Source organism: Pimephales promelas, chromosome 11, assembly GCF_988280905.1.
Source record: "Pimephales promelas chromosome 11, fPimPro1.hap1.1, whole genome shotgun sequence".
Classification (NCBI taxonomy): Eukaryota; Metazoa; Chordata; class Actinopteri; order Cypriniformes; family Leuciscidae; genus Pimephales; species Pimephales promelas.
The window spans coordinates 793,679-820,249 of record NC_142779.1 but is presented as its reverse complement, the minus strand read 5'-3'; the positions used below and the strand labels follow the sequence as shown (position 1 = coordinate 820,249).

The following is a 26,571-nucleotide window of genomic DNA, read 5'->3' as shown; positions in this document are numbered from 1 at the left end:
ATGAATGAAAAGTTTTTATTTCGAACATGTAGAAAAAAAAAAAAAAAATTACTTATACATGTCCGAAAAGGAGTAGGAAGAAGCATAAGCTTATTCAATCCTACCCCATCTTCAACTAATTATAACTAATTAACCGGTTGACCGAATAAGATTTATATTAGAACTAATTAACCGGTTGACCGAATAAGACCGAATAAGGTTTAAATTCAAACAATTTCATTAAAAAAAAAAAAGATATCCTTGGAATAATACTACTTGAAACAGAATAATGCACAATAAGATTAAACTGTGCCTTAACCCCCTGAGGTCGAGTAATGCGCTGCAACATAGACTTAAAATACTCTGTCATTAATGGTCATATAAATAAAATCTAAATAACTTTTTTGTGTACACTCTTATTAACATCAAAACCTTGTGTTTTTGTGAAATAAATAAAATAAACGGTACGCTTTGAGCTCACTCCGTCTCCGCAAAAATCTTTCTGAAACGTAACGTCATTAAATACTTGTCACAGAGACATGAAAGATTTCTCTTTATGAAGCTGAAATCCTTTTGTTCTTTTAAATGAAGTAATTTATATAAAAAGCAACTATTCTCAGTTGATGTAATCTGTATGAAAAGAGAGATGTCAGTCTTTTTCCTTTCACCTAACTATAGCGGATGACGTGTTGACGACACTGGCATCAGAATATAAACATATACCATGTTAAGCCTACCAATGCAAACCAACACCATTGGTTATATAATATATATATATTGGTGATATAAAAATGTTGCTGTCATATTTTACACGTCTCATGTTTGGTGTGTTACTGGTTGCTTCTGTCTGGGTCGGGTGTTGTAAAGACTCGATGGCCAATCAGGGATGTGTTTCCCGAAAGCATCGTTAGCCAACTATGGTCGCAAGTTGGTCGCAATTTCCATTGAACTCTATTGATAATAACGACGGAAATTGCGACCATAGTTGGCTAAAGATGCTTTCGGGAAGCATTACTGAAGTGTAATAAAGTGTTACTGCTTTACTCTTGGATCGTCTCATGCTTTGTTCTTTCCCAGCAAATGGAAATTGGGAGATGAAAAGGGAGAACAAAACCATAATTCTGTCCCAGAAGAGTAAGTGAGAGAGATGCATGACACTTAAGGACAGCCTCCAGAATAACACATATAGCATAACATTTAACATATAACATAAATAACTGGGCTGGGTATTGACACAATTCGATTCAATTCACAAGACTCGGATTCAATCTGAACGAACGAACGAACAAACTACTAAATGAACTAATGCTGTAAACAGGGAGTCAGTTGGTAGTACAAACACCTAAACATGTTTCTCTGAATTCATGTTCAGCTGAATTACAAACCACTGAATGACGTTAAGAATAATATTAAATTTCACTTTGTCTCCAACTTTAGTTTTTTGGTACTTCAAATAATCTAATTCCTGAAATTAAGCTGCCATGACAAAGAATATGAGAGACAATGAGCTCAAAGAGTCAAAAAGGTCCTGATGCTTAAAAAAAAAAATCACATAATCTGACAAAAGTGCAATTTTAATCTAATCTCCATTTAGGTCATTAATCTCTTGCAGACACAAAACAATCACATTATCCTTAAAGATCTCATTCGGGAATATGAATGAGATACAGAGCTGAACTAGTAATAAATTCCTTATCATCAAGTTCGTTATGTGGCAATATTTTCATTTTGGTGGATTTCTAATCAGAACTTAGAAATCTGCTTAGATTTACAATGCTTTAGAGGAAACGTAGCCCATGTTATTCACAGAATGAACATCCTACAAACACTGATCCATGTGTGTGTGTGTGTGTGTGCCACATGTGCCTCCGCTCACTCGCCTCCATTATGGATGATAATCAGAGGAACTGCTGGAGTCTGGAGCGCCGGGACACGAGGCATGAAAGTGTTTGATTCAAAGCGCTGCGGGAACTAGGTGAGTGTCAGAATAAATAAATCTCATGACATCATGCCTACAGGCGTTCCTCACACATGTATGTTTGTTTGCGTGGGTCTATGTGCTTCACAGTCTCTCTAAACCGCACCGTCAAGGCAGTTTTCGAGCATCAGACTGTGAAAAAAGCTCCCATCATTCCAGCTGCCTGTGATTTGCTATTCGCTACACATTTGCAAAGTTCACTGACACCAACATCCATCTGGAATAGATTATAAACCTTTGTTTCTATCAACCTTTTATGGAAGAAATCAACACTATTTGCTTTATACAGTTTATTGGTATGCACCCGAAACCGAAATCCGAATCCTATTCCCATCCTCAGTCCATTAACACAGTAAACACGTTAATGAAGTAAACAACGTCCACAGCAGTGTATTTATTATTTCAAATTTCACAATTCGATTCGATTTCGATTCACAAGCTTGCAATTCGATTCGATTTCGATAACGATTCGATTCAATATCGATTATTTTGGACATCAGATACAATAATTGGCAATTTTTCTCAAGGAAATCAAATCTCTGAACTAATGCTGTAAACTATGGGAGTCTAGTTGTAGCCTATAGGCTTCATTAGCCTAATATGAAGGTAATAATGAACTGTTTTGTAGCTATACAAACACTTAAATTACATTTTTATTTAGTTTTATAATAAGAAAATGGTGACTGTCATAAAAACTTGCCAGATTTATTCAAATATGCATTAAACATTAAGATTATAATGCATATGTAATATGGTGTATATATTTAGCAAAATGCTCCTCTCTAGAGTTATTTTTTCTCGCTGACTAGCGAGTTTATGTGGGTTTTCTGAGGTAAATATGACGATGACATTGATTGCAAGCTGTTTAACTGACGTCTTTCCACGGTTGAAACGCTGATTGAGTGACTCAATAAGCCATGATACGGATTTGGATAAGTTGTACTCTATCTTTAACACACTTTCAGATGCTCATTCATGTTTATTTGGCGCTGTGACTGGTATTATTAAGCCGGAAGAGAGATCAGCGCTGCTGCTTCTCCAGAGCGATCTCACGCCACAGCGACAAAACGCTATTTATGTTTTTGAATTTCTAAAGAAAATGGACGTAATTTGAAAATTGAGACTTTGTTTCATATCAATAGTAACAAAGGACAAAGATTATTGTGATTTGTTGGATGCGCGCAGCCGCGATACAATGTCCCATTCATTCAAATGAAACAGGATGACTAATCGATCCTTGAGATTTAAGAATCGATATCGGTTCGTAAAAATGAGAATCGATTAATATCGAGAAATCGATATTTATTACACAGCCCTAGTATTTATCATTTTATTTTAACTGTAACAAAAGGATGACAAGTGGGAAAAACTATTTTGACAATTACCGTAGGCCTATGTTTACCCTATCTCAAGATCCGATCAATATCCACATGTTGTCTGGTAATGGTCGCCTGGTTAACACAAGATTATCTGTGACTGTCCTTCCTTCCCCGGACCTGAAGTTGTGCATTTTAGCTGCTGTTTGTAGATTCCTTCATGCACAACTCATATTCTTCCGGATGTTTCGTACGCAAATGTTTCGCAAACAGTGTATTGTTTAGGGTCCTTGCCACCACAACACAAATTGGCATTGCAAATTGAACACGTAGCTCGACTTGAATCGCCTTCTTTTGACTGAAAGTACAGCCAAACAACACTTTTTCTGCTCACAATTTCTATTTTCACTTTCTCACAGCCTACTGCATTCGAGCGGTCCACATACGCAAACACCTTCTGGTAATCAACAGCGGCGTGACATCGATTAACTTAGCGTACGTAGTTCTGAAGAGACTCGTGTGAAATCATACATGACAAAAGCCAGTCAGTCGAGTTTGTGGCAAAACATTTTACAGTGCTTGTATATTGTTGTCTTTCAATGCATATTATTAATACTCAGAAATGATTTTTTTTTTCAGTCATGAATTTTGCCATTGAGGATTTCTTATAAAATCCTGTGCAAATACTGTCTCGTCACACCCCTAGCATAACCTAATGAGAGGAGTTAGCAATTTATCAAAATATGCATTTCTTTCTTAAAAGGAGATGTGGGTGAAAACATGCATTTTATTTCTTGGGTAAGCTTTCCTTAAAAGAATTGATGAATAATTGCATCCTTAATTCGGAAATGTACTATTCTAGAAGCACATCCACGCTTTTATAAGGCTGATTTAGAAACGTCAAACACGATTATATGAGTTTGATGCATGACAGAATCCTCTTACCTGCAGATGAAGAGCAGGGCAAATAAAGAGCTGAAGGAGGTCATGGTGAGCGAGTGAGAGTTTCAGGCCGCTGGAGTCGATCTGAGGGAGAACAGAAGCAATCTCAAGCTCAATTTATGTATAAAGCACAATTAAAAACAAGAACCAAAAACAACACAACAACAGACAACAAGGGACATCACAAGTTATAGGCAACAGTGAAGAGGTACGTTTTTAAAGGGGTCATAAACTGGCTTTTTACATTTTATTATATTGTTGTCTAAGGTCAACTTATGACATTCGCTTGGTTTTTACATTCAAAAACATCAAAATGAATAAGTAATAGGCTATTTTCTACCCTAGTTTTGAGCCTAGCTAAAAAACGCTCGGTTTGTATGGGCTAGTGATCGACCGATATATCGGCCGGCTGATATATCGGGCCGATATTTGCGTTTTTTATGTGTATCGGAATCGGCCGATACGCGACTGCTGTGTTCGGCCATAGTTTTTTCCCGGCACAGAACAATTTACTTTTTAGGTAAAGTAAAAATGTACTTATTAAGTTACTTTTAAAATGAAGTACAGTGTGCACTGTGTACTTTATTATGCTGGTTGCTACAGTGTGTCATACAGTCTCATTTATGCTTAAATATTTATTTTCAGCACTGAACTTTTTTTTTTGTTCAACCTCACGTTTTTACTATTTGTTAAATATTGTTTTTTAAAGTTAAATAAATGTTACTTTTACTGCATCAACAAAATGCGATCGATTAATTTGAGAGTCAAGTTGTAATCACAGATCGAACCAGAGGACGATTTTATCAACTGGTTCAGTAGGCAATTGTTTGGAGTTAAAAAATATATAACTTGCGCTGCATATTTAGTAATTTTGCCTCAGAAACAGGATTATATATTCGTTGTAACAAGCAGGATGTTCATTCATTTTCAAGTTTAAAAAGAAACTATACATAAGAGTAGGAAAGATGCGGATAACTACACATTATTTAAGGTTATTTCTATTCGTCATGATATTGATATAGCCTATGAAATGTTGTTATCAAGTAACTTCATGCTTTCCCCGTTGCGAACGTGCACTCCTCTAAACTGCTCTGCTCAAGTTGACGGCTGCCTTTCCCCCCGAACATATCACGTTAACAACAACCCTTTAGAAAACGTAATTCCTTTGTGGATCCTCTTGATCTGCTTTCTCCATGTTTCTTTGACAAATCTCATCATCAGTCTCACGCGCACTGCACGGGAGTTAACCACGCCCACTTATTTACATTTCGCGGTATACACGGAATAAAAAAAATCTGTTACGACTGACGTTTTCTACCACGGTAACGATATATATCGTCATATCGCCCAGCCCTACGCACCTGTTACTGTATGTGCACCCCTGTTTAATCAACTGTTTATCAAGTCAATCAACTGTTTGGTTACCAACATTCTTCAAAATATCTTCGTTTGTGCTCAGCAGAAGAAAGAAATCCATACAGGTTTGCAACAACTCAGGGATAAATGAATAATGACAATTAGGGCTGGGTATTGAGACAAATTTCACGATTCGATTTCGATTCACAAGCTTGCAATTCGATTCGATTTCGATTACGATTCGATTCGATTCAATATCGATTATTTTGGATATAAGTTACAATAAATGGCGATTTTCCACAAGGAAATCAAATCTCTTAAATGCTGTAAACTATGGTCTATATATATATATAGTCTAGTTGTAGCCTATAGGCTTCATTAGCCTAATATGAAGGTAATAATGAACTGTTTTGTAGCTATACAAACACTTAAATTAGTTTTTTGTTTATTTTTATAATAAGAAGATTATATGAAATATAAACATTTAAATGGTGGCTGTCATAAAAACTTGCCAGATTTATTCAAATATGCATTAAATATTGAAGAATACTAACGAGTGTGGACTAACGAGTTTATGTGGGTTTTCTGAGGTAAATATGACGATGACATTAAAGCTGTTTAATTGACGTCTTTCCACGGTTGAAACGCTGATTGAGTGACTCAATAAGCCATGATACGGATTTGGATAAGTTGTCCTCTATCTTTAACACACTTTCAGATGCTCATTCATGTTTATTTGGCGCTGTGACTGGTATTATTAAGCCGGAAGAGAGATCAGCGCTGCTGCTTCTCCAGAGCGATCTCACGCCACAGCGACAAAACGCTATTTATGTTTTTGAATTTCTAAAGAAAATGGACGTAATTTGAAAATTGAGACTTTGTTTCATATCAATAGTAACAAAGGACAAAGATTATTGCGATTTGTTGGATGCGCGCAGCCGCGATACAATGTCACATTCATTCAAACGAAACAGGATGACTAATCGATCCTTGAGATTTAAGAATCGATATCGGTTTGTAAAAATGAGAATCGATTAATATCGAGAAATCGATATTTATTACCCAGCCCTAATGACAATCTTCATTTTTGGGTGATCTATCCCTTTAAGCTACGCATATGGAACGATTGCCTGAAGAACCACCAGTGAAACAGACTCAAACAAACTGTGTTGTCACCAAACTCTCCCAGTGGGCATCACAGATGGCATAAATCCTATTTTTCAGAGCGATACTCTCAGTTTGAGGGAAACTATTGCGGGTCTTGAGAGCAGGCAGATGTATAATTTACCCTTTAGGCTGGTGAAATCTGCTATAATGCACAGTAGAGTTCAACAGACCTTTCAAACACCAGCCTAACAAGTCAGCAGCAGATACAAACAGAAGGTATTCCCAATCAAGCGGAAGTCATTTCCCAGAAACACAGCTCCAGCAGTGCACTCATCTACACATTATGTAATTTATATAAAGAAATAGCTTTGCAAAACTTATGCCTTACTCTGGAGTTGTTTTCTCTTTACTTTTTTCCCCAAATGCACCTCGCTGGGAGGATGAAAGCACAAGAAACGTCTTCAGAGATATCAAACATCCAGATGGTTCATCCAGAAGGGTCTGACTCTTGCCATTTTTCAACTAGGGAAGCAAAATGCATGCTTACGACACACACTGAGCGTGCATGAGAAATCTGCTAAATAAAGACATGCTATGATATGAATAAAGAATATAACATTGCACAATTTTGCCGCTCAATGCACAGGAATACACTAACCCAGAGTGAAGTATGAAACAATGAACTATTTTAGACATTTGAAAACACCAACAATTATATATCAGCATAACAGGTGCATAAAAAAATGCAATATGTATTAAAATCCATGACTACAATTCTCTCATACTCACGTATCAATATGATTGTTCTCGAACAGATCAACAAACACTTTGAGGAATCACTGAAACCCGAAAGAACACTCAAAAAAAATATATGTTGTCTTTAATTATTTTTAATTAATTTTTTGTCAACAGGTTCCACATAACTGGATTACGTTAAACAAACATAAATTGTTCATGTAACTTCAACATAATCGAATTATGTAATTTTAAATTACCCAATTTAAGTAGTCTCAACGTGAATTTTTAAAAGCTTCCTGACATGATTCAAAAAAACATAAAATATCACTTAATTTTAACATTTATTCTCTCTTAATTCAACCATATGCAAAGCATGCTGGGAACTAAAAGCACTGCCCATGTTCAGTTAAGGCAACACAATTCATGTAATCCAACACAAACGGATTAAGTAAATTTAAGTTGTTCGTAGATTTAAGCAGATTGAACACAATAAAATTAAGTTCAGGCACAATGGCAGTCGGCTCTATACTGCCACCCTCTGGATGTACACTTTTTTTACTTAACATAAATGGTTTGTGTTTAGACAACACATTAGGATTTTGTACTGTCAAGTTGAGACACAATTACATAGACCTTAATAGAAAAAAAACATGTAAAATCAAAAAACAGTAAACTATATATAAATATATTATGTAAAGTGCACAACCTCCCTAGTTCATTTTTTTGAGTGAAGTGCATCAAATATACAACAAAAATCTGAAGCCAAAATAAATACCCAAGTTGCCATATTTTACATATCTGTTCCAATTATTTTAAAAATGCTATATAGAAGCTTTTAAAAATTCAGGAAATGGGTAAGTGTGAATCCAAGAGGAAATAATTAATTGCCTGAAATTGTGTGTGTAAATGAATAGACTTGGACTTGGTGCAGAAACCCAAAGCACAGGACAATAGAGACACCAGAATAACAATATTCATGATTATGAAGCTGAAATGCAGAAGTATTTTAGATAAATATTGCGCTGTTTCACTCTGACTAGATATATTTAAAACAAAGTCGGACACTTTTTACTGGGAACATCAGACTTTTGGCATTATCAGGACACACAAATATCCCCACACAAATATAATGCTCAGGTAGGCCGTGGCTGCCCAATTGGCACTAAGGGGCCTAAAGTGTGCCAAGAAAACATCCCATACAACATTACACCACCACCACCAGCCTGCACAGTGGGAACACACTTTATCTAATGTCCTGTCTCACGCTTTTCATCACTTTCTTGTTTTTCACTTTCTCAGTATTTTAATACTTAGTGTCTTTAGCAATATTAAAAACTTATGAATTAGGCTAGGCTAGTAGTTTTTGGTATCACAACCTACTTATTATGGATCAAAAACAAACAAAAATGTTATTTTATTTCATTTATTTATTAATTTTGTGTGTTGGGGCCAGTGAACATTTTGGCAGGCAAGTAAAAATGTGTTTGACTGGGCAAGCACAACAGTCCTTAGCGTTGAGCCCGGAATAAGTTTACTTTCTTTTCCTTTTCTTTTAAAAAAACTTTTATTTTTTGTTTCAAATAACAAAATGTCTTTATGGTTTGGTTTAAGTTAACCCTGGCCAAGTGTGAAGATCCACAGAAGAAAGGAGTTTGGAACGACATGAGGGTGAGTAAATGATGACAGAATGGTAATTTTTTTAACGAGCTGTTCATTAAAGCATCCATTTTGGGTAAAACATGCTATATGAAACTACAGACCAATCAGCGTAAAAACTGACAGTCAAAAAATTAATTCTCAGTGTGGATAGTGATAAGTCGTAATAATGCACGTTTATATGAAAGTATAGCCTACCAATAATGATCATTATTTTTTGTGTGCCCAAAAAGATCAGCCTGATCTGCTCATTAAGGACTAACTATCCAATTCCAAACTGAGCATTTGTGTTTACGATCACCCAAAAACCTACAAACTCAAAACACACAAATCTAAAGACACGGCCTGAAGTCTCGTCTGTAAGGACACGCACATTCTCTAGATGCATGAAAATGCAAGAGGATAGAGATGAGCCAATATCAAATATGACAACACCACCGACTCCGAATCCCATAATGCACCTGTGCACATGAGTTTTAATCAGTCTGAACAAACAAGCCACCAGCTGCTTCATCTATAATGTGCGCCCATCTGGTGACTGCAGGGGTCACGATTACCTTGAATGTAAATTGGTAGATTGGTTCACAGAATATAAATCACTCTAATATGTGCTATAGGGTTGTGATGATGGACGATGATATTGCGTAATGACAATAACCAGAGATATCGTCAAAAGCATTAGCTATATCAAGAGGATTTGCTATTTTCAATTATTAAATTATTATTAGGCGAGGAGTTTATTATTATTAAATTTATCATATGACAGGACTTATTTTTATTGTTTTATAGATTAATTTTATACTGTTTTCGTTTGTTGTTTGATTAGCATTAATATTAGGCTGCTGTCACTTTAAGACCCATATAATGATACACATCTGATTTCTTTTTCAACTGTTTGCATTCATTAAAGGCATACCTGATTGTGTTAACGTGAAGAAATCATAAATCATGAAAATTATGAGCATAACTTTATTTCATACATCGACTTTCAAAAACAACACAAAATAATTCTCTTCTCATTTTTGAATTGATTTGATGTTTAAATTTTGTTGATTAATTGATTCAAGCCATTAAAAATGGAATTCAGATGAGTTTAAATATGTAATTTTGGTGATCAAAGATCAGTGATACGATTATTGAATTTAAATGTAGACATCAGTGCTCTATAACAACTTTCCACAATCTGAGGCATTATTTCTCAGCTGTCCTCTTTATGAAATTATGGTGATTCCGACCTGACGGGAAAACCTCGATTCAGAAGTTTAGCCGCTTACAACAGTGAAAATCCCAAAGGATATTTCATTCAAGTGAGGACTTATACACAGGGGAGGATGTATGTGAAAAAATAATGGATCCGCTGTCACACTTTCTACAAGATTTGTCACTATAGTTTGCAAAGAGCTCAAAGGTCAAAGCGGAGGAGGATAGAAAACCGAAATCAAGTAGACCCACACATCTGAAATCGCAGGAAGATCCAGAGAGATTCTTCCACTACTGGGTGAGCAACATGACAACCCCCCCACCGAGCCAGAGATAATGTGATGGATAGCCAATCTAGCCTGTAAGACTGATGGAGTTGGCGCTTTAGGAAGGCCTTCAATGATCATAGCCTTTGTCCTTTGGGTGGGATCATTGTTATATTGTTTTTGACCTTCAGCAGGACAGAATCCTGCAGTCATTCATGACACCAACAGCACAACCTCAACACAACTATTGCTCAGGGTTTGCCCTCATACGTACTTCCGCTCAATTTTCATTTTCCTTCTGGGTTTGCTGTACATTTTTGGGTTTTCTCCAATCATTTTTTTTTTACCAGTCCAATCAGCGGACAGAGGGAGTGGCTGAGAACGATGACGTTGATGTTGTGCGCTAGTTTCAGTCATCGTACGCCACGACCAGTGTTGGGGAGTAACAGAATACATGTAACAGCGTTATGTAATCAGAATACAAAAATCCAGTAACTGTAATTCGTTACAGTTACATCAAAAAACGTAGTAATCAGATTATAGTTACTTTTTGAAAAAGGAGGGGATACTTTCAGGATTACAATGGTTTCATTTAAAACTAAGTAAATATGTATTTTGGCATAATAACACTATATTAATGACTCGCGCGACACGAGTCACGTGTGCCACCCGCTGGTGACTGAGTAAAATAACAGCTCTCGACAACAATCTCCTCAGACACCGATTGAATCACTGCTGCTAGAAACAATGCTGCTCACAGGTAAAAATGCTTTCATTTCTTGGAAATTCCGCCGCTATTTTGTTTTTAAAGAGGAAAATTCCAACAACATTGTTTTGCAGTGCATCCTGTGCCTTGTTGTTAGCTTAATATGTAGCGTTTATTACTGCTTTAAAATTCTGTGGTTTGTATGATCGCATTTGTAAGTTTTCTAGCAATGCTGGAATCTGTAAAAATCAAGAGAGTAGCTTTTTTAGTACCTAAAATTTCCTTTCATTATCTCTTCGTTCTCAGTCTCACTTAAGGAGATGTTCACCACTAACGTAAGGGAACTCCTACTTCCAACGGCCCAATTTCAGTCAGGCAAATTAAGAAAGATCACGGCATTAGTCAACAGTTTATTTCCTATTTTAAAATAAACTAATATGTAGATTGTGTAGACTTTTTAAATGTTGTGTTTTTACTATTTCCTTAGCCTACATAATACATAATAATCTGTAAAACCATACTGTAGCCACTAGATGTCTCTATAGCCCTTTAAATAAATATATTTCAGGGATGTGAAATTCTTAATAAATAAAAGTTTGTTTTTTTTTTTGTTTTTTTTTTATAATATCTGTCCTTGAAGTGGACCAAAAGTAATCAGTTACATTACTTTCGTATTGTGGTACTTGGATTACGTTACTGAATACTTTTTTTATGAAGTAATTTGTAACTGTATCGGAATACATTTTTAAAGTAACCCTCCCAAGCCTGGCCACGACCAAACGTTAGCGATTACGGCGGATCCAATGGTTTAAAACTTCAATGCAGGTCCCGCCTTCAAGGAAGTTAGCACTCGTCAATGGAGCGAGGCCAGACTCTCTGTACAAATGAAATGTACGAGTCTGGTAGGAACAGGCTAGCTCCAGATATTAATGATTCCTCAAATCTTGTGTTGTTGAAGTGATCGGTCGCATTATTTTCATCTGCTGGATGATACGTCGGGGCACGTAGCAATTGAACATTTATAAATCTCATCAATTGCATGGCCTTCACGAAAGAATGACCAAGCAAATTTACAAGTGGGAACCCATGTTATTTTAGTGCCATTAGATTTTGTAACTATTTTGTAATAAATTAATTTGGAACAATCAATCTAATGGTTGACTAACAGTATAGAGGGTATACTGTATGCTTTGACGTCACTTTCCCGTGGGAACTGAGTGGCAGAAGAGCTGCTGACTGACTGGATTTAATAGGGGAAACTGCGAAAATGCAAGTAAAACAAACGATTATCAGTTTAAAATAAAGGTTGGACATGATTTAGTGTTCCTTACAACTCACCACAGATCCAGTGATCTGTGATATTGACATTCAGAATCGTGTTTCCTGACATTTATATGAGCCTGATGTCGACGACGGGGAAATACATCAAGCAAATTTGCCTGTTAACGCTTTGTATAAATAATATGGCCAAGGTCTAAATCCAGATCATCGCTTATATCAATGTTATATGTATCCTCATGTCGCCCAGCCGTAAAACTTGTATAGTTTTTTTCAGTGTTCATTTAAAAACATCAAATTATGCAACATATACAATGGAAAATATTTAACTGATTAGTTGCCAATAAAATATATAACAATACAATATTTAGGGTATGATTTATTTTACCCTAAATTCAGCACATTGACACAAAATGATCACTGCAAATCCCCCTTTCTCTGCCCCCTTGATCCATTCACTTCTCTGTTCTGTAGCTCTCGGCAGTCTGTAAAAATATACCTTAGATTTCTTGTCAAATCTATTTATACAGTTAATCGCAAAAGCTCTTTCCTGTTTTAGATGTGTTTTGTGTGTTTTTCCCGGCATTTACACTGAAAAACAATGTTGCCACTTAGTCTTTTTGCCACTCAGTGGGTGGTGACATCACACGCATACACACTGTTGGCTGATGTTAAATATAATAAAATTTATAGAAAGCTTCTGTATTTTTTTTTTTAGAAACAGGTGCACGACATGTCATTGAATGTAGCATTAGTGAAGTAACTGGATCATAAACTCTCCAGTGTAATAGTTGCACTGAAGTATGTCCAATAGTTGACATAGCAAACACCACTAAATATAAATGTATATTTCACTGCCCTAATTCTAACTCTCTCAATATATATTTAGCTATTTTCCACTCTACTTTATCAGAACGTAAATCCAGCTCCACTATGCGCTATATAAATCCAGCTCCACTATACTATATATTCAGTATTTCTTGAGCGCAGGATCTACATCCTCACACATGATGTGACTGAAAATCCCAGTTCTGGAATTTTGATGATAAGGTGAGACGATGTTTCCCACAAAAAAAAAAAAAGTCATTTATGTTAATCCTGTTCATTCCCACTCCAACATGTTCTCTGCACTGCTGTGAACTGCTGTGGGAGCACTGTGCACTGCTATATTACATCAACCCCAGCTGTAACACACCACAAACAATGCGATTTTCCTTCCATATTTATTTATTTTTAAAGAAAAACTGTGACAAAAGCATTATCTGACAACACAAGATCATCTCTGAATATATATGCACTATACAGTGCAGTTATAATATGAAATGAAAGATAACCAATCAATCATATTATCCAAATCGTCAACTGCATATGTGCCAATTAAGTGAATTAGCCAATGACTGCCAAACCACTCAACGCCCTAATGAATGTAATTTCTTTTCCACAAGGCAAATGTGACAGAGATATTTACATTATATAACATTCAACAACATATGTACAGATTTTTCTCTCCACTCTCACATTTCAGTCTGAAATAAGGGATAACTGGATACGAATTGCGTGGATCGAACTGATCACGTGTTATCGGAAATGTCCTACTTCCCACTTTTGAAGTCTTGATAACGAGTTTATCGCATTCAAATTTTTATTTGAAAGGTCGTTCGTGTCCGATTATTGTTTAACAGTGAAACTATGATCATTCCTATAGAAAGTGAAGGGATCGTTAATTATTGTAGTTACACATTCAAGACATTATATCAAGAGTTCACAAAAACATACTAGATAAAGCATCATTCTAATCATTTTTACATTTAACTTAACTTAGTAACATTTAATTTGCTAATTCTAATTAAGAACGTACTAATTTTAAAGCGATTTTTAACCACGTAACAACAAACAACCGTTGCGTTCACTGGAAACGTCAGAAATCCAGTCAGCTTTCTCTTACCTGTGGCGCCGTGTGTAAACGGGCATTTCTCGGGAATATCAGGATGATCTGAGTAGCGGGTTCGATGGAGACATTGATCTCCACTTGACATCCAAATAAAGGTAGTTATTAGCAGTAACGTTACTTTATTCCGGTTTATAGACGCGCGTTATGAGGAAGCGTCCGTGAAGCTGCGCGCGAGAGCAAATGATTCCCACGCGCGCGCTCTGACATGGGAGTGATTCGCGCGCCAATCCCGGCACGCGCCTCTTGCTTTTCCCCCCAAAAGAGATTCGCTTAGTCAGTGTTTGTGACTGACAACCGTGTGTACTATCAAGGATGACTTACTAGTAGGCTACACAAGAGCGGAGACTGTCTGTGATTTATCCTGGCTTAACTATGGAATCCCGTTTGACCCACAATCTTAATTACCCTACGAAATAAAAAGTCATAATACCATTTTTTGAAATGCATAAAAAGTAGAAATTATGAAATAGTAAGTCATATTTATGACATGGAATTTTGAAAGTAGGCTAAGAGAGGACACAGGCTGCAAAATAATTATGAGATTTAAAAATCGAAATTATGACTTTCTAAGCCTGTCTGTCATAACAGTTTGTCATAATTTCTACATTTTAATGTAATTTTAATGTCTTCATTTTGACATTTCTCATAATCTCTTGATTCACACTCACACACACACACACACACACACACACACACACACACACACATTCTCTCTCTCTCTCACACACACACACACACACACACACACACACACACACACACACACACACACACACACACTCTCTCTCTCTCTCTCTCTCTCTCTCTCTCTCTCTCTCTCTCTCTCTCTCTCTCACACACACACACACACACACACAGTGTACACCACCTTAACTCTTGTAAGTGACTGTGACAGATAAATATCAGTAGCTAAATATCAGCTTTGTACTTCAAGAAAATAATCTTTATTCCAAGTTTAGTATTTTGATCCACTCCTGGTACTTTCATCATCTGAAAGTGCTCAAATACTCTCTGTATGAATATAAAAAAGTCGACAGGAGTGAAAATAGTTGTCAGTTCTGCTGTTGTACCACATCATCATCACACACACACTGGTTCTCAAAATGAGTTTTTTACCCCTAAAACTTCTGTATTCAAACAGTATCGACACCAAGGTTGTGGGTTCGATTCCCAGATAATACATGAACTGAGACAAATGAATGCAAATTATGCAATGCAAGTCACTTTGGATAAAAACATTTGACATGCATAAATGTAAGTGTAGCAATGAAAATTGTATTTGCCTTTGTAATGTATAAACATTAATGTAAACAATACACTACAACAAGAAATACAATTCTTCAGGTTTATTTTTTCCTTAAAATGTTTCTTCACATTTTACAATGCGGTCATTGTTTAAGGTTTAATCGATTAATAATAATTCTGTTTTAAAATGCTTAACAGAAGCTCTTGAAACTATGGGAATGATCATTTAAACACAACCACAAGAAATGCATTTAAATGAGCTTCTTCTTAATGTTTGACCTACTTTCTTCTAAAAAATGTTCAGACAGACAAAACCATGCAGCTTTGTTTTCGCCACAGAATCAAACATATTAAAAGATAATTGTGACTTTTTATCTCACAATTGTGAGTTTACATCTTACAATTCTGACTTTATATCATGCAATTTCAAGTTTATATCTCGCAATTCTGACTTTATATCTCCCAATTGCGTGTTATAGGCCTACTGTAAAGTCAGAATTGAGGCATAAACATGCAATTCTGAGAAAAAAAATAATTGCGACTTCATATCATGCAATTCTGACTTTTTTATATCACTCAATTGTGATAAAAAAAAGTCAGAATTGTGAGTTATAGAGATACTTTTTTATTTTCAATTCTGTGTCAATTCAAAAAAGCTTCTTTCGTAACACATGTTTTTTAACAAACATTTATTATCATATTTATGCCACTTTTCATCAGTAAAAAAGGTACATTAATATGCATGACTAGCAGAGGGTCAAAGCTGATGCTTCCTGGTACATATTTAATGCATCTTTTAGCTTTAGTTCACACACACAGTATGAATATGAAGATTTGCTTGTCACAGATAAACACATTACATGTGATCCAGTCCCACGCACTAATCCGGACTGTGTCTCGACACACAAGTGCTCAAGGCTCAAGGCATCTATGCATTAAACATCAAAGACGCTTGATCTTGTCTCGGATGCTGGTTTGCAGGAAATTTTGGTTGGAAAGGCAGAAATTGAAGCGTCAGCTCTCATGAATGCCCGTTCACACCGTATCAACAACAGTCTGGAGACCTGGTCATGTCTAAATCTAGTTGCATCTGAGTTTGTTGGTGGAGCAGAAGCTGTTCATATCAAGCAAAACAGGTAAAAGCTGCAATTTGGAAAAGATGATTTCACAATCATTTGAATATGCAATATAGTGCTTGACTGACAAGGATGGTTGATGATGTAATGATGATATGTATAAGCTCTGAAACCCTATTGCTATTGATTTTCAATGATCAAAATTCTGCCTTAAAAATGACCAGTAACACCAAACCGTAAGTCATACAAACTTGAAACTTTGAGGGATGGTAGTATCCACCATGTCTCCAATTCCACCAAATCTCGCCACAATCGGCCTGACGGTGGCGCTACAGCGATCAAAAGACCCTCATAACTCCCGAAACATTTGCTGCAGACTCAAAATATTTTGAATATTTTGAAAAACCTACTTTTCCATTAACCTCAACAAAACCAGTGGAGTACAATTCTCTGAGCTCTTTAGGTCAATTAATTATCAAAAAGAAAATATTGAACTTTACCATTTGGATAGCTAGCCTATTACAGGGACATTTAAGTCAAGTCAAGTCAAGTCACATTTATTTATATAGCGCTTTTCACAATACAGATTGTATCAAAGCAGCTTCACAGTGATAACATGTAAGTAGCACAACACAGATCAACAACATTGCTAAACACTAAATAAATAACCCCAACTGAGCAAGCTCAAAGCAAGCCAAAAGCAAGGCGACAGTGGCAAGGAACCAAACTCCATCAGATTGGATGGAGAAAAAACCTTGGGAGAACCCAGGCTCAGTCGGGGGCCAGTTCTCCTCTGGCTTACATTCATATTGTTTAAATATAAATATTAAATATAAATATTGTTTATGAATCAAACGGCGCCATAACATATCGCAGGCGTTGAGTCGTCTCATCACAGGCGTTGAGTCGTCTCATCACAGGCGTTGGGGCATCCGAAATCCCCGTGAGAGGCTGGACACAAAACTGGACCTGACGAACGCCATTTTTCTCGGGACAAGCGTCCCGAGATAACAGCAGAAAGGCAGATGGGAAATAATTAGCATAGCTGATGTTCATAATAATTTCCGTTATAACTCACAAACTCTCCGTAACCCGAACTCTCCGCAACCCAACCATACGCGCCGACCCGTTTGTCTAAGAGGCTGTCGAGCCCCACTGGTGCGTTAAGCAGTTTCAGTGGCAAACGGTTCCGCATTTAGAAAATGGGTATGGCCAAGTGTACACCAAAACCTATAACTCCTAAACGAGAACTCAGAACTTCATGAAATTTGGTGAGAACATGCAACATATTACAGTAGTTTGAACCAGAAAGCACACTCTTATGGAGATCTGGCCATAGTTGGCACTATAACGGCTTTAAAAATCATATATGTCCCTGTATTGGCTGTAAGTGGTATTCCATGTCAGATCTAGATGGCTTAAAAACATAAATAAAACATAATACTCTTTTATGTGTTTCCTAAAAGACCTTAAAGTGCTTGAACCCTGTTAATTGCTGCTTGCAGCTATATTTTAAAGAATTTTTTAAGGTGGATTTATCTATTGGTGCTGATTGTAAAACTGATTAACCACTTCAACTAAATGACCAATTATTCAGACATAGTTATAAGATGATACAGATACTCTCAAAATCTGACTGATGTATTGTTCTAGTAATAGAGGGTGCATTTCATGTTTAAGGTGTCTTGTTGGTTTTCATTTTTTTAACATAGGCCTATGATAAACAGTAAAATATAAAGATCATAAATAGGGTTGGGTATCGAGAATCGAGTATCGATTGGAACCGAGACTAACTTTTAATTTTTCCCGGAATCGTTCACAAGTTAAAATTTCGATTCTTAGTTTCGATATTCACAGTCCGCCGAGCGGAAGAAGAAACCGCTGAACAACACCAACGAAGAAGCGTCTACCGGAAGTGTTGGCATAACCGCGCGAGACGAACATGAGTAGCTTACGTCGGTGGTCCAAAGTGTGGCTTCACTTTTCTAAAAATAACGAAATCTCGGCAAAATGCAAAATTTGTGACAAAAGGAGTATTTGTGACAGAAGGAGTATTTCCTTCAGAAAGGATTATTTCCTTCAGAAATACCATTGGTTAGCAAGGTTAGCTAAACTTTTTTGACCCTGCCTCTTAAAAGAATCGGAATCGAGAATCGTTAGGAACCGGAATCGAAACAAGGAATCGGAATCAGAATCGTTCAAATTCGAACGATACCCAACCCTAATCATAAATAAATAAATCACTGTCTTTAGCTATTTCCCAGAGGTCTATGGAGATGGATTACCAGCCAAAGATGGTATAATCAGCCAAGCCTTAAGCTAACAAGACAAACAAATGGATGCCAACACAGTGGAAAATGGAGTAAAGGGAAATAATGAAAATACATAAAAGAATACATGGACATTTTCAGTGAAATACATTCTAGTTTGTTAGTTTAATCCTAGCTAACAAACATGTATACTTTAAGAATGTTTTCATAACATTCTAATTAAGTTATGGAAACGTTATTTCTGAATGTTAGTGCAGTTCTTTAAATGTTAGAAAAACATTTATTTTATGGTTTGTAGCGAAAACAAAAAAGGAACCATGTAATCATTTCACAAAGGGAAAGTTAAATATTAGATGAACGCTTCAGAAAAACATACTCCATGAACGAAACAAGTCAAGTCACATTTATTTATAGCGCTTTTCACAATACAGATTGTATCAAAGCAGCTTCACAGTGATAACATGAAAGTAGCACAACACAGATCAACAACATTGCTAAACACTAAATAACCCCAACTGAGCAAGCTCAAAGCAAGCCAAAAGCAAGGCGACAGTGGCAAGGAACCAAACTCCATCAGATTGGATGGAGAAAAAACCTTGGGAGAACCCAGGCTCAGTCGGGGGCCAGTTCTCCTCTGGCTTACATTCATATTGTTTAAATATAAATATTAAATATAAATATTGTTTATGAATCAAACGGTGCCATAACATATCACAGGCGTTGAGTCGTCTCTTCACAGGCGTTGGGGCATCCGAAATCCCCGTGAGAGGCTGGACACAAAACTGGACCTGACGAACGCCATTTTTCTCGGGACAAGCGTCCCGAGATAACAGCAGAAAGGCAGATGGGAAATAATTAGCATAGCTGATGTTCATAATGATTTCCGTTATAACTCACAAACTCTCCGTAACCCGAAATCTCCGCAACCCAACCATACGCGCCGACCCGTTTGTCTGAAAGGCTGTCGAGCCCCACTGGTGCGTTAAGCAGTTTCAGTGGCAAACGGTTCCGTACGGCATAACAGAGGACTAGAAGGTAAGCATTATGTGAATGCTTGACTAAAGAGATGCGTCTTTAATCTAGTTTTGAACTGTGTCAGCGAGTCAGAGGCTCGGACCGTATCGGGAAGGCCATTCCAGAGTTTTGGAGCTAAATGCGAGAACGCCCTCCCTCCTTTACTGGACTTCGATATCCTAGGAATGACCAGAAGCCTTGAATTTAGTGATCTTAAGGAACGCGGTGGATTGTAGGGCGAAAGAAGGTCCGTTAAGTACATAGGTGCTAAACCATTTAGGGCTTTATAGGTCAGTAGCAGTATTTTGTAGTTGATGCGGAACTTAATAGGTAACCAGTGTAGAGATGATAAAATCGGTGTTATATGATCATATTTTCTTGACCTAGTAAGAACTCTAACAGCTGCATTTTGTACTAACTGTAGCTTGTTTATTGAGGATGCAGGACAACCGGCTAATAAAGCATTACAGTAATCTAGTCTCGAGGTCATGAATGCGTGAACTAATTTTTCAGCATCAGAGACAGATAGCATGTTACGTACCTTAGCAATGTTTCTAAGGTGGAAAAAGGCTGTTCTTGTAACATATGAAATATGATTTTCGAAAGACAAGTTGCGGTCTAGTATAACACCCAGGTCTTTTACTGTAGTGGATAAAGTAACAGGACATCCGTCTATATTAAAGTTGTATTGTGAGAGGTTTTGTGAGTAGTTTTTTGGACCAATAAGTAATACCTCCGTTTTATCTGAATTTAATAGCAGGAAATTACGCGTCATCCAGCATTTTATATCTTTGAGACACTCTGTCATTTTAGATGAGTTAGTGTTTTCATCTGGTCGTGATGAAATATATAATTGAGTGTCGTCAGCGTAACAGTGGAAATTAATTCCATGTTTTCTTATAATATTACCAAGTGGCAGCATATATATTGAGGATAGCAGAGGGCCTAAAACTGATTCTTGCGGTACTCCATAGTCTACTGACGTTATCTTTGATTTTTTCCCATTTAAACAGACAAAATGAGAACGGTCCGATAAGTACGATCTAAACCAGCTTAATGCCTGTCCCTGGACACCGGTGAAGTTTTGTAGTCGATCCAAGAGTATTATATGATCTATAGTGTCGAACGCAGCGCTAAGATCAAGTAGGACTAGTATTGAGATACAGAAACACAAGTTTCACACTGACTGACTCTAACCACGCCAGAAATGTGATCATGATTTAATCTTTTCTAATATGCAAATGAGGAAATTGTTGTCATGAGATTGGACTCACACGTCCCATCACCAATCACTGTTGAGCAACCCCGATGGAGAGCCGCACCGCATGCATAATCCAAACACACTCTCCACTGAGGATGTTTTCTAGATAATTGGCTCCCATATTATCTATTGTCTGTGTGTTTTCAAATCCGGTTCTCCCTGGCTTCTTTTATTAATGATTAATCTTCCATATCTGCTTCTCCGTATCTCATCGTCCTCTCAGAATCACTCGCACCTCTTACATTCTTTATCTCGGTTTCTCTCTCCCCGATATCAATTCTATTTCCCTCTCTTTCTGCATCCTCCTTTATCCCTGTCTTTGTTTTCCAAGCTCTCGTTCCCCATCTCAGTCCCCGAGGTTCAGAGGTTTTCTTCTCTGTCACAGGATTGGAGCTCATCGTCCCACGGCCTCGCAAACATACAAATAGATAAAGAGAGAGACGGCAAAGAACAAACCGTTCTTATCTGAGACAATCCACCACACATCTCAGGAGAAAAGCTAAATGGTAGTTTAATAATCTCACTTACAGAGTCAGCACGTATGTAGTGAGCAGCCCTAAATGCGTCTCTAGCACGCATTGTGTTTATCGTACAATTTATACGTGAAAATGAGTTTTTAGGTGCAAAATCTGTCATTTTAAAGACACTTACGCATCATCCCTCCGTATCGCCACATAATAACAGAGCGCTATGAGAAAGATTTCATGACAAACTCTTCAATGCAATTCAGAAATCCACAAAAAAGCTCAAAAACACTTGTCTACTACCCAAAACACCTTTTCAACAGCACATTTATACATTAAGCACTGCATTCGCACACCTATAGCATCTTCTCTGACCACATTGATCTGCAAAGACTTATTGACTAGGTTTGAGTGTTAATTAGCAATTAAGCCTTTCATTTACAGCGATGTATGTCTCACGAACCGCACAGACTCTGAATATCCTGAGGTTAATAGTCTTTCAGTGCAACTTCATCCCCATCAACAAGTGTGTAACAAGCTCTCATCCGTAACCTCTTAACCTGCAGAGATCACAGTGATGGCTTTTCAGTGAGTAGATGGGGGGCTTACAGTAATTAAGTTATTATATATTTAGATTATATAAATCACATTTAAAGGGGACGTTTCTGGAGTTCGAAACAGCTTGGCTCCGGATGTTAAACGCCTTCGAACTGCCATTGGTCCGTCTGCCGATGACATCACAGGTGGGTGTGGCTTTAGAGGCTCCTCCTCTTTCTCAGGAACTGAAGCAAAAAACGGCTGTAATATTAATAAAAACACATTATTTGATGATGCTATAGGCTATAATTAATCAAAACAAAAAACAAAACATTGACCAAAGTAAGTTTGAGCAATTTTTATTGTTACACCATTATTGTTACTGAGATTTCCCAACGGCACTGCATCATTAAAAGCTCTATTTATATACATTTTTAACGTTGCTTACGAAAGGTCTGTATTGAAACATCTTATTTTGAAGGGATCGAGTGAGTCCTGTAAGCAGAGGAGAAAGAAATACACAAAAAGAGAAAAAAATAATCATCAGCTGTGAGTCGCAGACATAAATCGTCTTCAGAAGAGTGAGTTTGGCTCATTTGTCATGTTTCGTTTCTTCACCGTGTGTTTTTTGTTTCAGAGACGTGTTTGTCTGATGCACGTCTTACATAAGCAGTAACATTTCAAGACTCATTATAGGAGCAAAACCTGGAGCATGACTCTTACATGTCCTCTAATCTGAGAGACGCGTTCACTGAAGACTCAACTCTATCTGGCGCTCGGTTTACACACACTTTAACCCTTCGTTCGCTCGCTGGATCAACATAATACATTAACACAGACCAATACTGAACCTGCCGATTGAGCTGGGAATCGATTCAGCTGATTCACTAAGAAACAATCTGAAAGAACAATTATGCACACAAATTAATATCAGTCAGTGTACCTTATTTTACTCTATTTTTTTATTAGAGACCATGAAATATATCTGTAAGCATAAATAAAATGCACAATGCTTTGCATTGTTTCATTTGTTAAAATGAGTTAATATTTAACATTGAACAATTCTGCATTTTTATTTATCTTAATTTCTAGTCTACTGCATTTTTTTCTTCATTTCTATTCTACTGCATTGATTTATCTTCATTCGTTCATTTTAACATGCATTTTTAAAATAAAATTATCATGTGAAGCGTTCCTCTTATGTACATACAAAAAAAATGTATGGTGGTTTTAGAGGATGAATAATGGAGAGGCGGATTCATCCATAAATGTCTACTTTTTAAAATATTTTAAAAAGAGCTTATTGTAAAGTGTGATGGAAATTTCAATGCATTTTTCAAGGCTGGAAAACATCATCTTAAAATGACCTGATATTTGTATGACTTTGCACTTTTTACAGGTATATGAACAAACCATATTACTCCAGATAAACCAAATCCACTACTACAACAGACAGCCCTGTGTAATGTGTAACATAAAACCAAACAACTTACAATAAAGCCAGAAAACCAGCAGCACAGATGCTGTGATTGACAGATTTGATTGACAGCTGATTCTTTCTGTCCTGTATGGCTGCAGGGTAAAAACATCAGACCTGTGTCATCGTGGGCTGTAATGAGGACATCCGTTTGCATGAGTGCATAATCTCCTGAACTGAAGAGGAGCATCATGGGAACCGTGACATCAGGTATCTCTCGGCTCACTGAGAGTCCTCCGCAAGAGCTGTCAATCACGGACAGCGCTTTCTCCGGGAGATCCTCAGCACTCGCTCTCTCCTGGATCATAATGAGAGTTTCTGTATATGTGAATTATGGCACATAAAACAGTAAATATATTGTTGTTTGTTCACTAAACAACTATGATACTACAGTAGAGTATTTGTTGACAGATCCTGGAGTATCTCGCATATGTCACATCTGTATGGATCATGGTGATGTGATACTGCTGCGTTAGTATTAGTATTTATGTAGTTTAGTAGACACTGTGTTTTTTAGGGTTTCTTATTAATATTGTTGGATTGTGAAAGTGTGTGTGTCTGTCTTTTGCTATGTTTGCACCTCCCGTCCAGATTAAGTCCCCGTTCACACGAAGGGAAAACGCAGATATTTCCCTGCGGTTTGGCCTCTCATTTACACGAAAACCCAGCCTGACTTCGTCATACTCATATTCTTGTTGGAATATGAGTCTGAAACTGCTCCATAGGGCTTTGATTATGAGGCGTGTCTTAACCGAACAAGGAAATAAAAACTCTGCACTCAATTGGATAGTCGGTAGGCCTATATATATTTTTATTTATTTTTTTTTTTGTGTGTGTGTGTTTTGAGCTCCTTAAGTGTAGGGGGGTGGGGGTTGTGTTCGTGCACTTGCGCATACTTTACAAGGACTTACAAAGATACATGACAGCTGCACGTGTGCACTAGCAAGCACAAAATACAGGATTTACCCTATTATAGCCTAATTTATCGAGTCAAACAGCCACCCACACATGTCTATAAATAGGCTGTCTTTGAGTTCAATTGGACAAGGGTTAATTTACTCGTCATGATACAGAAGAATACCATAATTCATCCGTTCAATTAGACCTCGAGAGTCACGCAGACTACAACGACCCGGCCACAACACAGATTTGGATTTCAAGGACTTCACGCGAATCAATGTCCTCCAACGTTTATATTTTTCCATGATTGGAATAAGCAGTCAACACACCTTGATGCTCATGACAAGAATAGCATGGCCCTATAGTAATCTTTATCGAAGTGAATTAGGTTTAAATCGCCATCATGCATGAATGAATTATACTTTTGCTATTTTACAAATAATAATCCACAATGATCAGATTACACAAAACTGAAATTGCACGACAAAATAAAACACTATCAATATTTTTTGAGTCTTCGCAAAATTTCACGAATCACGTTTTCAGCCCATATGTCAGAGTTCGCAACGAGGTTAGGCTGTTATGGGTCAGTCTGAGACACACACACACACACACACACACACACACACACACACCTGTGAGCGCAGCTGTGAGAAAGAGTGTGACACGAGGATCCTCAGGGACCAGATCACATCACTCCCAATCATCGTCTTCCTCGGCCTCCTTCGCTCTCGGACACACACACACACCTCAACTTGTTAGAGACACACACACAACAGCCTCAGTCACAATCACACAATGCAAGTGAACAAGTGTGCTGTTGTTTGTTGCGTAGTGACGTGTGTGTTCAAGTAAGCCAGAAATGCGCAGATTCTGCGATATGCTGTATTTAATATATGAGGATCACGAGAAGGAGAGTGAAATCTGATTGGCTCATGCTTGTAAAAAAAAGTCCCACCAAAACAAAGTCTGAGTTTCACTTTCACCGTTTTCTGGGTTGGTAGAAGCGACCGGTGGTGTTTCTGACGTCACAAACGACCTTGTAATCAATCAGATCAACATGTGATTGCCAACCAGTGGATCTCTGACCTGAGTTCATTTGCATATTCATAGAACCGCACATACTAAATGAGGCAAGAATGTCGAGTTACATTCAAGATATTTTAAGACGGTTTATTCAAGGTAAAAACATTCAAAAATGTAATTTTTGTGATCAGAGATGAGTTTTCAGGGATACGACTACAGGAGACTTTAACAAAAGGGCTTGCTGTAGTTTAAATCTTGTCTCTGCAGCATGACAGGATCATCCTCATTACTGTTACTGTGAGCGAATCTCTCTCTCTCTAGTCTCAGACTAAAGCAGATGCTCCATCCCTCCAGCTAAGTTAGTTCTGGGGGGTTTCCAGCCTTTCTTTCTCTATTTCTCTCCTCCTCTGCCCTCTCGACACACAAGCTGAGGGAAAACAACTAGTTTTATACAGAATCACCAGAGTAGAGACTTCACGTCTGTCTCTCACAGATTCTGGGCCCTTGGATCTAAGCTCACGGTCTAAAGCGCACGGCGCCACTGCACTCAGGGCGAGTCCGAATCCACTTCTGCTAGTTCAGCAAGACCTGTGAAACTACAGCATGAGATCCTGCAGTTATAAATAAAAATGCACAAAAAGAAGTTGTAAACTACTATATTATTAACAATGAATCTCAACAATGATCAGTAAGGGAGTAAGAGAGTGCGTTAAAAGAACAGTACCTATAATTCTACTTGTTAAAGATGACTTTGTTAATATGTCTGTAAAATAACAGAGATGTCCGTCACCCAAATACATTTTCTCCCCAAAAAACGAAGGCATGTAG

At 37.2% G+C, this 26,571-nt stretch overlaps 1 protein-coding gene and 1 long non-coding RNA gene across 2 annotated transcripts in view; one reads left to right on the top strand and one right to left on the bottom strand.

The window, feature by feature from the left end:
• gabrzb (gamma-aminobutyric acid type A receptor subunit zeta, b) overlaps positions 1-14,696 on the bottom strand; it is a 53,699-nt gene extending 39,003 nt beyond the window's left edge. The window contains exons 1-2 of the mRNA XM_039648495.2: positions 14,468-14,696; positions 4,219-4,299 (exon numbers count right to left, since the gene is read on the bottom strand). Of these exons, the coding sequence (XP_039504429.2) occupies positions 4,219-4,262 (44 nt within the window). The 5' untranslated portion in view covers positions 4,263-4,299; positions 14,468-14,696. The remainder of the gene's footprint in view (positions 1-4,218; positions 4,300-14,467) is intronic.
• Positions 1,873-24,479, top strand: LOC120460638 (uncharacterized). The gene is made up of 3 exons (XR_005617991.2): positions 1,873-1,954; positions 9,028-9,084; positions 23,919-24,479. It is a non-coding gene; the product is annotated as an uncharacterized LOC120460638 (long non-coding RNA).
• Positions 24,480-26,571: the final 2,092 nt, after the last annotated feature.